Source organism: Pyxicephalus adspersus, chromosome 4, assembly GCF_032062135.1.
Source record: "Pyxicephalus adspersus chromosome 4, UCB_Pads_2.0, whole genome shotgun sequence".
In the NCBI taxonomy this organism is placed as follows: Eukaryota; Metazoa; Chordata; class Amphibia; order Anura; family Pyxicephalidae; genus Pyxicephalus; species Pyxicephalus adspersus.
Window position 1 is genome coordinate 153,768,353 of NC_092861.1, and position 12,590 is coordinate 153,780,942.

General features: G+C 39.4%; 1 protein-coding gene across 2 annotated transcripts in view; it reads left to right on the forward strand.

Moving 5' to 3' along the window:
- The window catches only part of VEGFA (vascular endothelial growth factor A), a 42,342-nt gene that overhangs the window by 9,360 nt on the left and 20,392 nt on the right, over positions 1 to 12,590 (forward strand). Inside the window, exon 1 of one of the 2 annotated variants that reach the window (XM_072410038.1) lies at positions 7,267 to 7,630. The exons of the other annotated variant lie outside the window; for it this stretch is intronic. Coding sequence (XP_072266139.1) covers positions 7,553 to 7,630 — 78 coding nt within the window. The 5' untranslated portion in view covers positions 7,267 to 7,552. Of the gene's footprint in view, positions 1 to 7,266; positions 7,631 to 12,590 lie in introns of those variants that run through there. 2 annotated transcript variants of the gene reach the window in all.

The following is a 12,590-nucleotide window of genomic DNA, read 5'->3' on the forward strand; positions in this document are numbered from 1 at the left end:
AGAACACAAGACTACAACATGGGGAGTCACTACAGGTAAAATAATCTGACCTCACCATCTCCTATAGGATATAATACTTCAACATGGGCACTCCTCAGGGTAGAACTACTCAGCTTCTGATTTCTACCCCACTACCAATATAATATACCACTACAACAAGAGAGTTCATCAGGATTGAAATGCATTGCTGCTTATAATTTTTTATTTTATTACTTCAACATGAGCACACCTTGGGTAGAACTACTCTGTAGACTTTTCCCCTACCGCAAATAGTATGTAACCCTATCTTTCTGCTTATATTATTCACTAGGATTTCTGCAATATGAATTTCCATAATGTATAAAATATTATGCTCATGGCCTACATTGTACCTTTCTGATTATACTTGGAAGCAAGATGCAGACCCACCAATATGATCTGTAATGTGGGAAATGCCTAACTTTTGGCTCTGCTCAGGTCCTCTGGCTTCTTTGGAAGAGCTTTAAATGTTTGCTCTTTACCTGTATTTTGTAAAGAGATGAAGGAACTAAGAGCTATGAAAGATGGGACAGGTTTATATTCAGTTCACTATCTGGTCCTGGGCTATACTGGCTCATGATTGGCCAGAGCTATACACTTTGTCATCATCTAATTGGTTGTTGGGTGGTGTTTACGTTTTAACACTTTGCTTCTGACACTGAATTGTTTTTAGGCTTTTTGCTTCTTTCATGAATAAAAAAGTGTCATATTAGACACACTGAAGAGTAGAACCAGGTGGCTGAGCACAAAAAAAATTCCTGGAAAAAGACTGAAATATGGTGCCCTGAAATAAGTCCTCCCTTATCACTCTGTGTCATGACTAGTTGTCTAAATTACCTTTGTTTGGTACATTAAATTAAGCTAGAATTTGGGTTGAACTTTAATCCTATTTAGGTCAATGTCAGACAAATTTGGCCAACATAATTCAAAGCATGGCTCAACTTATTCAGATGGCTGACAGCTGGCATAGTCTACTGGCCAGATTCCCTGAACTGTAAAGCTTTTTTTGTTTGTTTGTTATTTCCAAAAAAAGAGGGCCAAAGCCCCCCTCCATTTCCCACAATAAATAAACCAGATCCTTCCATAGGTTCGGAACCTTCTTAATTAAGAAATGGGCAGCGAGTGTGTGTGCCCCCCCCCTACTATCCATAAAAGGTCCTTTAGAATCCGGGCAAAAAAGAGAAGTTAATAAAGTATTGGCAAGTGACATTGTTGGAGACTCCTTCCTACAACCTGGCCTAGTCTTCTGGGTGTCTGTGGGTTGGGAACTTATCTAGAATCTGGAAGCTTACTTTAATAGAAGGGCCCCCTTACCCTGGGGAATGAGCAAAAGCTTACATAATTCCCCTTTTCCTAAAAAAAGTTAAAAAAAAATCCTATAAATATTAATTTAAAATCAAATCTTTATTTGATTTTTTATCTAATACTTACCTTTGCAGGATCCTTTGCCATGAAGTGTAGTGTCCCCCAATGGATAATCAATACATCCCGCAGCAGCTGACTGATGTCCAATGTAAAATTATCCATCCAGCTATATGTGATGGTTCATGAACCTTTAATGTCTGACTGCCTGTCAGATTCCTTGGTGCGGGGATGCTTATCCTCACCTGCCCTCTCTCCTGATTGGCCAAACGAGTATAAACACTGATGACAGGGTTTACATCATCATTGTTTATACACCTTCAACCAATCAGCATAAAGGGCACGTGAGGACAAACATCTCTGTCCCTGAAATCTTGGTGCTGGCATGATACAGGCTGCACGATACAAGCGAGATTAGCTCATCAATGGATAATGGGACACCAGACCATGACTTCATGGACAATTTGGGACATCAGACCGCTATTGCAGGGTATGTTGATCAATGTGTTACAATTCCCTACAGATGGATGGGTCATTCTTCAAGGAGATCAGGGGACGCTAGACATTGCAACAAAGGATCCTACAGAGGTAAGTATTAGTTAAAAAGAGAACAAATAAAGTTGTATTTCCTACTGTGCTCTCTGAATAATTCTTGGGATTTTTTAACCCTTACCATGTAACCCCATACTTATTCCCCAGATTGAGGTGGCAGAAATCTGGAGCCCCCTAATAAAGGGGGCTTCCAGATTCCAAATAAAGCCCCTACCCACAGACCCCTGCAGGACTGGGGCCAAGTTGTGGGGAAGTGGCCCTTTCCCCCTAACATATCCCCTTACCACTGTCTGGATTTTCCAAAAAGAAAGGGGAACATTTTTTAAGGTTTAGCTAATTTGGCTGGCTGAGTATGACAGCTGTCACATCCTGCTGTGTGAATTAGCTGAGCCTTGCTGTACTATGACAGTTATGGCATATGGCTCTGTGCCGAATCTAATCACCGAATATCAGACATTCAGTTTGTTCAGTTCGGCTCGAATGACCAATGTCCTGGTCAAATTTGGGATTGACCCGAACACCAAGTCATGACTTTTCTCAGAGAGAGCCAGTGAAGGAAGAAATGGCTGTTTATGGTGTGTTTTTCATATTTGTGTACTGCTAAATGTTTATTTTTGTTTTAACTGCTTTTGTTGCCCATGCACTGAACATGGTACTTTGTAATATTCATATTTCTTTCTAGTCTTTTGTCTCTGTTTTTCTCCTGGGCAACAGCTTCTGTAGAATAATGAAAACTGATTTGCCAAATACTTATTGAATTTCCTTACATACAGAAAACAGGTACATATAACAGGCCTAGTACATCTACATCATGGGTAACATTCCAATAAATGGTTTCCATACTTACAATGAAGCCAAAGGTTCTCAGACATCTGTGTATGTGTAATATATTAGATAGCTTGTTACATCTGATTACATTAAATATTGTAAAGAACACCTTGTAGAAAAAAAATGTACATTGTGTCCTTTGCCAAGATTTAAACATCTGCTGCCAGTTGTAGATTTTAAGAACAAAATGAGGTTACTGTAATGTCTATTATTACAGAAGGCTAAATATACTTCTATATGGACAAAAGCTTTCAATTGCTTTGCCTCATGCTGGGCAAGATGGATGTGCTCCCTCTAATGTATATTATGGGTATTGCAACACAATAATGTGGGTGCTTTTTACCTGTCTGTAGATCCTACAGGTTAGGGAAAAAATATAAAACAACAATGAGGCATATTTTTGTAAGTATTTGCTAATGCAAATTCTACTTTCATTCACACAAAGTCACTAAGCAACAATAATTAAAAAAAAAAACTTTTTCCAATATACTATAACCTTAAAACAAAAAGTTTGCCCATATTCAGCAAAATGTGGTTGCTGTTACATTAAGGGTGAAACACTTTTTAACATATATGCCAGAGAAACATCTTCAAAATTACAGACCCAGTTCAGCAAATGTGAGTAACTACTATTAGATATACTAAGGCATAGCTTTCCAGGGCATGTATTACAGTCAACTGGTAGACTTTATCTGTTTTCAAGTAAAATTCTAAAAGAATCAGGTAGAATTGTGTTGTAGAATTTCTAATATTGTAAAATAGAATTTAGTAGAATTTAGTAATTGATGAAGAAACAATATTAGAGACATGTTGAGGCTAAAAAATCATCAACATTTAGTTTTATGCTCAAATTTTATTTAATTTGGCTCTAATTTTGCCTAGCTCAGATTTCTGCACTCATTCATGGCATAGTCTAATAGTAGTATTGGCAATTCACCCTGATGGAAACTATTCTGAGACTGATCACTGATACTTATACAAATCTTTAGATCATTTGGGATTTCTGTCCATGTTTGGTGCTAAAAGCCATACATCTCCCAATTCCCAGGCTGTTGTCACTCTGGCCCTGCCTTGAACACAATTGCCTTTGAAGTATATGATGGAACCAGAGTGCAGAAAAGCAGGTGGCAAGAGCATTTTTATTAGGCAGACAGGGGACCTAATCAAGGTAACTTCGGCAGGCATGCAATGCATCCCCCTCCTCCTGTACCTGATGCCTTATGTATAGAAATGGCCCTGCCATAGAGTAATTGCTATTAGACTTGTGACTAAAAGCTAAAATACTAAAGTATATTATATGAGTAGTTTCCCTGTTTATTTTGACATTCCTCTGTGTCTGCATGTGCTGCTTGGTGACACCTGACATTGTGTGTCTGCTCATCCTAAATCCCAGGAGAGAAAAAATATGTAATGATGGGGACAGAAGGTATCTGTCCCCCAGACTGACGATTGTTACAAAGTAAATTTCTTCCTTGCAAATCTCTGCTTGTTGGGTACTGCCAAAAACATGTTACTAAATATAGATGCCTCACTCAGCTAATAGCCAGCAATTTCACTCATGGATAGAAGAAAAAAACCTTAATGAATAAGTTCTAGGGATTGTTTTCAGCAGACCCAATGACCATTAAGGTATATAACGCGGGTTATAGCTTAGTAAATTGAGCCTGAAGTCTTTCCCTGCCTCCACTTCAGTCACCATCACTTATCATTCATACATTTCTGTGGCCCATAATTGGAACACTGTGCTATAATTGTGATTATGCCACTTGGATATCACCACAGCAGGAGGTGTCACTGGGAATGGTTGTAAAGTCTACCACTGAGAACCCAGGAATGGATCAAACACATTATACCCTACCAATAACGCTTATTCATATAATTGGTAAATCCCAGTACAGGTAGCCTGCAGATTAGGTTTTGTCAGGTTGTTGCACTTTTTTTCACTCTAAAAGCATCACTACTGCTGAACTAGCTGATCAGTTTAATAACCCGCATTACATTCATTATGTTGGTTTTACAAGTTTTGTGGTGGATTATAGCAAAGTGACCACAGCATTTTAAAAGTAAATATTTAGTGCAATTGTCTATAAATATAATTACGTTAATTAGAATTTTTTTAGTTCAAAGTGCATTTTTGTAGTTTTAGGTTATGTTTTGGAAACAGATTTAAACAATTGTTATACAATTTTAATGGTTTCAAATGTTTGAACTGTTTGCAAGAATCTACTGAGATTTCAGCAACACTTGCTTTCATCTTTCAGGCAGCAGCATTTGTTGTGTTATGCACTCCGTGAAACCATTAGCCTTTGTCACATTTCATAGCAGTGAATATACATTGTGATGCTGACATATAACAAGCATATGACATATAACAAGGCAGAGCAACAAGGGAATTGTAAACCTGGAGATAAGACATTCAGGTCCAGCATGGAATGAGTGAACTGATAAAGCTTCCTAAAATACATTAGTAAACCAAATGAAGCAAACACTTTTCCTGGAAATGTTTGAATATATATTTTTAGTGCACTAATTAAACCAGTGCTACACGTAAAACCCCAAAAATGTGTATTTTTGTGGGCTAAAAAGCAGTAGTAGTAGGCAAAACATATCATGTCAACTATTATCATATCGCCCGGTTTCATTTTTGAAGTGCTTTTGGCAGATAATTGCAGAATAGTATTTCTGCTGATATTGTTTTATTGGATCTAGTAGCTTACATTTATATTACCCACTGATATACTTCTATATGTACTGTTTTATGACCGTATGAACATTCTATACTGTTGCATCATGTTTGAGATCCATATATGAGTCATAACATTCACAAACAATCTGGGTGGAATCACAGGGCCCATTGATGTCCAGGGAGGAAGCTGGAACTTTCATGCTCCTGTAGGTCACCAGAATGATGATTTGGTGGAAACCAGGAAGGCAGTAGGCTTGAAGTTTTGCAGCCACCTGGTAACTTACAAGGAAGCTGTTGGTGTCTGATGGGATGGATTATGTCATGCCAGTGCAGACAAGGAAAGTTTGGTGAATTCTGTTTACCTATTGGAATCCTTATTTGTATCAAATGGATTGTGCTGGCTGAAATACGAAGCTGTGACTAGAACTTATTATGTGTTACGGGTCACCAATAGCTCTTCAGTGCTGATGTATTATTGCCCCATAGTGCTTTGTCCTGAACTGTGACCCTGTACACCATGTGCTATATGATACAACTTACAGGTATATTACCTGTGTCCTGTGAATTCTTTCTTGCAGGTTAGGCAGTGATGACATTAAGGTCTTTATGTTCAGCCTGTGGTCTGTGTAAAGGTTTACAGTATATGGTAGAAATCCTCTGATACAAAGACACATTGTCACTCTCAGATCTTCCATAAACTGCTTGCAATAATAGCATATGGGGTCATATGGGAAATTACCATCTGCTGGGATTAAAACTTTGAAAGTCAAAAATGAATCTTGGGAACTGAAATGATCAATTTGCTCTCCAGACCAGGGTGAAAGCCTTTGTACATCATTGTGTATCTGTGATATAATAAAGTGAGAACAATTAAACAAACTCGCAATAAAGCAGTTTGTTTTGTAGATAACAGTGGAGAGAATCACACAGAGGACATGAGAGGCAGTTCTTTGTAGTTTTCTCAGACTGTACAGAGGGTGAATTATCCCTCTATAGCCAGCAGGTGCCCTCAGAGAGCTGCAAAAAGATCCTAAGAAGTTCCTTGTATTACATCTGTTTTATATAAGGAAACCTGAAAATGCAATGTAACCTCTCCATGTATTATTAGGAAACATCAGCTAAACCATCAACTCATCCCACTGCAATGGTTGTATTCATTCATTATAAAGAGGAGCTTTTTCACTTGCTGGTTGGTGATTTGTTTCTGCTTGCATAGCACACTTGTACCATGGCTATAACTATTTTAATTCTTGTTGCATTTTTATTGCTGAGGCAGGAGGTAATAGTTCTGTGGAGAAAACTTGTCAATTTCCATGTAACAGTGCCAACTGTGAGTTCACTTGCATTGCTTGGGAGCTTTCTAGATTATGAGTTCTACTATAGATGTTTTGTAGCTAATTAAAGCTGACAGAAGCAATAGTAATATGGTTGCCCATGGCAACCATTCAATTTCTATTATTTGAAAAATGAAATCTGATGGATTGGAATGGGTGATTTGTGTATGTTTGTAAAAAAAAAATCTTAGTGTGATTTGTTACTGTTCAGAGCAGAATGGCTTTCATGTGGGTACACAGCGAGTAGAAGTTTGGTTTATAGTTGGTTGCATTGTCTATAGAAGTATAAACTGGTATAGCCACTGCCAGGTGGGGTGTGGCAGAGACATTAAGACTGCTAGGTGTAGGGAGCACATGGGGGGGCAACGTAGATGGCAGAGAAGAGCTCCCTAATATATAATTTAACAGATGGCCCCACCCCCTATATGGGCGTGTCCTGGCGGGGGGCGTGTCAGATTGTCTATGCTCCGGCTGGGTGGTTGCCTGACACTCAATAGAGAGAAGCAGCCGGTGTGAACGCTGATCCCGGATCACCAACGGCTTGGATTTTCGGCAGGAGAGCCGTTATTATCCCCGGAATTATTCTTTTATTATTGCAGACATGGATTGAAGGTCACGTGGCTCCGAGTTGTGATTGGATCTGTTACATTGTACCGTGTGTGGCACTCTTTGTGGATCGATGGAGTGACCCCGGCTTTTGTGGCTCTGAATATCTAGTCATTTGTGGGAGTGGGGGGTCCTCTGCTGGGGATCTACAATCCAATCTCGGCGGATGTTACTGGGAACCATGAACTTTCTGCTTTCTTTTCTCTGGGGCTTGCCTATACTGGTGTATATCCAGAGTGCCCAGGTAAGATCCCCATCACTGGGGGTTACTTTATTGTTGTCAATGCCCAATCTGTGCCCATATTACATATATATTAAACCTCACATGTAGGAGATGTGAAAGCTTCTTTCTGTATCTTACAATCCAGGTGCAATGTGCTGGCAAAGCATTCTAATATGGTGAGCAGTCAGAGCTGATATAAGTCTTCTGAGAAGTTTTCCACCTTTTGTTGTCATTGTGTGTTTTCTGCTTTCCCCCCACAATGTATTCTTTCCTCTGAATGTAGTGCAGGCTTTCCCTCTAGGAACACTAACAGATTACTTCATTTCCCTGCCTGGCTCTGCACATGAAACCCTTTCCTTGGGCACACTGCACTTTCCATAAATAACCACAATACACACAGCATGTCAAAGTGTACACCACCTTCCTTATTGGTGCACAGGGTAAGGATGTGGACCCTGGAATATTGCAAAGGTAACCCATTGCTGGCAAGAAGTCTCTTGTTTTCACAGTGCAGACTTGGGCAATGCATGGGTGCTGATTGCCAAGATTTCATAAATTGCATAATTCTTCCATACAGCAGGGACATCTAGATGCACAAATTCAGGAGAGCTGTACATTTGCCATTCTCTCATAAGATGGCACCTGATGGAATCAGACTGATCTGTACACCTATGTTCACGTAAAGTCCGTGTAAGGCTGAGGAGATGTGCGTTCGTTACATCACAATCTTCTTGTCAGAACTCTGAGCAGCTGATTATTGTGGAACATTGTTCTATAGGAATAATAATGAGGAGCAATGGTTGGACTCTGATGACCATGTTGATGCCATCTCATGCTTTCCTCTTGTGTCCCATCCACCAAGTCCAGGACTGACAGGCAAGGACCACGTGTGTCTAGTATGTCCATAGTTTTCTATGATTTTTCTGCCCTCTTTGGGGCAGTCTGATTGGCCACATTCACTTTATGAATTCTCCTTCAAACTTTTTGTGACTTTGAAGAGCGTGGCAGCCAGATCATGGATCCCCAGGTTCTCCTGCCTTGTGATGGCTTTTTACATTGATGAAATAATTATTTAGCTATGGTTTGTTAAGCCCAGTCATATTCTGGCCAAATTAACCATGTCCTTTCCCTTGATCCTATTACTGCAAAGTGCATAGGTGGCAAGACACAGAATATTTCATTCTTGAATGAATGTGCTTCTGTGCATAAGCAGATCTCCTGCTGGGAGAATTCACTATGAATTTTTTTTCCACCTTAGACAAAAAAAAAATCAGCTACTTAAAAACATCCAAGAGGTGATTGATTGGGTTTTATATGATGAATATTTATGCATTTTGGTTGTAGAAAATGCATTATCCCTTTGGGATATATATATTTTTTTTTTTTTTTTTTAACGCAGTTTGCCGGGAGAACCGGTCAGCTATATTGCCATAGATACAAGACCAGAAGAAGTGAGCGGGCAGCGTGTGACCAGACTGTTAATGGTCGCTCAAGTTTCTTCCGAGGGTTACTTGGCCCCCTTTTTATTCTGACGACAGATCAGTGGGGCGGGTTAGCAACGCGGCTCAGGCTGCACGTACGCTTTTTTCCAAATGTAAACCACTCTTGAGACAGACTAAAGGCCTTTAAATCTCTTTCATGTGACTGGGCCAAGCTTTTTTTTTTCTCCCCTTCATCTCTCCAAGCACATTGCCAGTACAAAGTAGGCCTCAGCCCATAGTGCGAGTTACAAATGTCCTTGAATGCAGACACTGTGCACTTTCGGACAGATCACTGCTTCCTCTGCATTTTGAGTTCCGTCTACAGCTTTCCCTTTAGTAAGGGTCCTTGTCTGCTCCTAGGCTTTATTTTTACAAGTGAGCCTAATTGTTTTTCCAAGCATTTACAGTTGCAAATCTCAGCTAATGAGGAAGGAGAGATTGTGGCAAGACAGGAGGGGAGGGAGATAGTTTAACCCATTCAATCCTTAGGAGCTTTGCCCTGTGACCTGCAAAGAGACCAGGCACCAAGAATTCAATACAATCATTGTAAGGCCTGTCCGATCCAAGGACATAGTCTTTAACTGTTCAATCACAACCTCTATTGTTATAGCATTGTCGAAGTTTGCTAAATAATTTGCTTTGACATATGTCACCATGCCATTTGTTTGAATAAATTGAGTCAGAAACTAGAGGCAGCTGTTTAGTCTTTGTTTCCATGTCTAAAGCATTATGTGGTCCTATGAAGACAAGAACATGGGGAGGTTTTTCTAAATGACAAGGAAGAAGTGACAAATTAAAACCTTTACCTATTTGTGGGCCACAGTCTAGGACCTCTCAGGAGTCTGCAAGGTCAGACTTTTTGGCTTTTGCTTGTTGTTTTACCTGTAGAAGACGTCAGTCAGGTGTCACATGTGTGACCTCTAGTAACCCGTTGTGCATAATTTAACCCCTTTGTTAATTTCATAGCCCTTTCTCAGTGCTGGGGATGCTTAATGTCAATTTTTTCTGCTAAGTATTGGTGAATATATGGGAAAAAGTGCCTGCATGGACTTTAGAAAACAATGTAAAGGTATAAGGTCTACTTTTTTGGTGTTCATGTCGTGGCAGGAATGCAGAATCTCAGGGTGTCTGAGAATCCAGAGCTGGTTTTATACAGTACGGTTGTACAGTTTGCTGTAAAGAATCATTGTTCACTGGGATTTCTGAAAAACCTGGACAGGATTCAAATTTTGGATGTCTGGAATTAGAGCTGGTGAAATGATTGTGTTCTTTTTAGAAGTTAATGACTTCTGAAGAGTGCTGAAGCAAGTGAATGATTTGTCAGTATATGATTGCATTTTATATTCATGTAAAATATCCTATACTAGAACCCTGAGAGACCTTTTAAAACCTTTAGAAATAAAAGCGGCAGAAGCCATCACAACTATATGAAATATTTAGAATAGATTGTATAAAGTTTAATACAAGTTGATTCATTGTTCCAGGCCTTCTAATCTTTTTTATATGTGGTACACATTACGTCCATGGATCCGATTTTTGGCCACTAATTCATGAACAGATTGTTGATATTACAGCATCATTTGCAGGCTCTGGTATTAAGAAATGTAGCGAGGAAGAATTTGTCTGCCTGTGTAAATGATTTTACAACTCGATTGCACATTTACCGAGATCAGCAGGGACGGATTTGAAACCTTGCATGGTGCCCCATGGTTTGTTCGCTGTCCTGCAGGTTAAGGACCTCTGTTCTGTTTAATCCCATTCTCTGCAGCAAAATTGAGCTCAGTGCCTTATCAATCCATATCTGTTGCTTAGATCTTACAGTCTGATAACTTCTGTAAAAGATGCCTCTCCAGGGTCACAGGTTGTTGGTTATTGCAAGAATTTGTAATGAAAAGAAGCAAAGGAAAGACAAGAATTTCTAGTGTCAGTAAATTGACCTGCATTTAGATGTATTTAGGATACACTGTAACAATAAGAAGATTGTTCATAAAATGTGCGATCAATCTCAGTAGATGAGAGTTTGCTTCTTTGCCTTTTTATCATGCTAGTTTGCTAAACATGTATTTTTGTATGTATTTGGATATCTGCCCAAAATAATGTGATGAAACACTCAGTATATGGTTTATGGGTGAGAAGACAGCTTGCTTTGCAGAGCTGCAGGTTCTTACAGTTCTGGCAAAGCAATGTCAGCAGGACTCTGCTTTACTGCAAGGGAAAAGGTCACATCACATTGCAAAAGCTGGGTCGCTGCAGCAGCTTTAACCGTCTTTTTTGGAGGGCTCACTGTTCCTTTCGTGGCTGACTGGTACAGGCTGAAAGTACATACAGGACCTATATTCATGTCTTAATTATGTCCTTGGAAAAGCCAAATTCGAACCGTTCTGATTGGCAAATTAAAAATCTGCCTCTTGAACGTGGTGCCCAGAGAGGAGGTCTCAATTATCGACAGACACAACAGCTGTTTTAACCTTCATTGGGCCAAGAGTGGAAATTGCCTATTCTGTATATGGGTTATCGTCTCATATTAAAGATAACCAATGCAGTTATGTTGTTTGCAATCTTCCCTTGGCGTATGTTTGCTTGAACTTTACAAAATACGGCTCAGTTCTAATTTCCAAGACGTCTGTTTGACTATAACTTAGCAAAAATATTTTCATGAAATGTATATAGACATTTTGTTTACACAGAATCCTTCTCCTATGCTCCGATCAGGGTCTATGTCACGGGAAGATGATTAGCTCAATCCCGGCTTTTGATGTGATTTCATCACTGTTCTGTGTCATTCAGGGTCTCTTCTAATCCTGGGCTCTTGAGAATTCAGCATTCATAAAGCAACAAGACGTTTCCTAAGGTTCCACAAGGAAGCTTCTTCTGATGGGCCATTTTTTGCTTTCTTTCCCAAAAAAAAGTTTGTGTTTGGAATCTTTCCGCAGATTCCTTCCTTTGGATTTTTGTTGAAGCCTACTGTAAACAGCGATCTTGCTCTTATTTAAGTCTCTGTATAATGCTGTGGAACTGGGCAGCATCATTCAGCCCTAGATAAATATTATTCATTCCCCGTATGCTTGGTTTTATTCAAGGCCACAATTGGAGGAAGAATTTACAATGAATAGGCACAAATACAGCTTGGACAATTAATGCCCAGCTGCTGTGCAATCTTATAATCACCATTTTTGGAGTATGATACAATATTAGCTAATGTTACTAATGTTAAAATGGTTATGTTCTAAATATTTGAAATACTGTGCTGCTTGCTTTCCTGCATTAGTTTTTATCATCTATGACACTGCGGAACTCGGCTACTAAAATTAGGTTTTTGTTAGGAACCGCTTGGGCAAAATGTATATGTGTTTTTCCTAAAGGGTTCAAGGAGCCTAGCTTGAGGGTTTGGCAGCTAAAGTATTTTATACATTCCAATCAAATGTTACAGAATGGCCATTTCAAGATGCTGTGGGTCGCTTTTGGCACATTTTATCTTCTACGTTGTTTGCTTCCTGTTG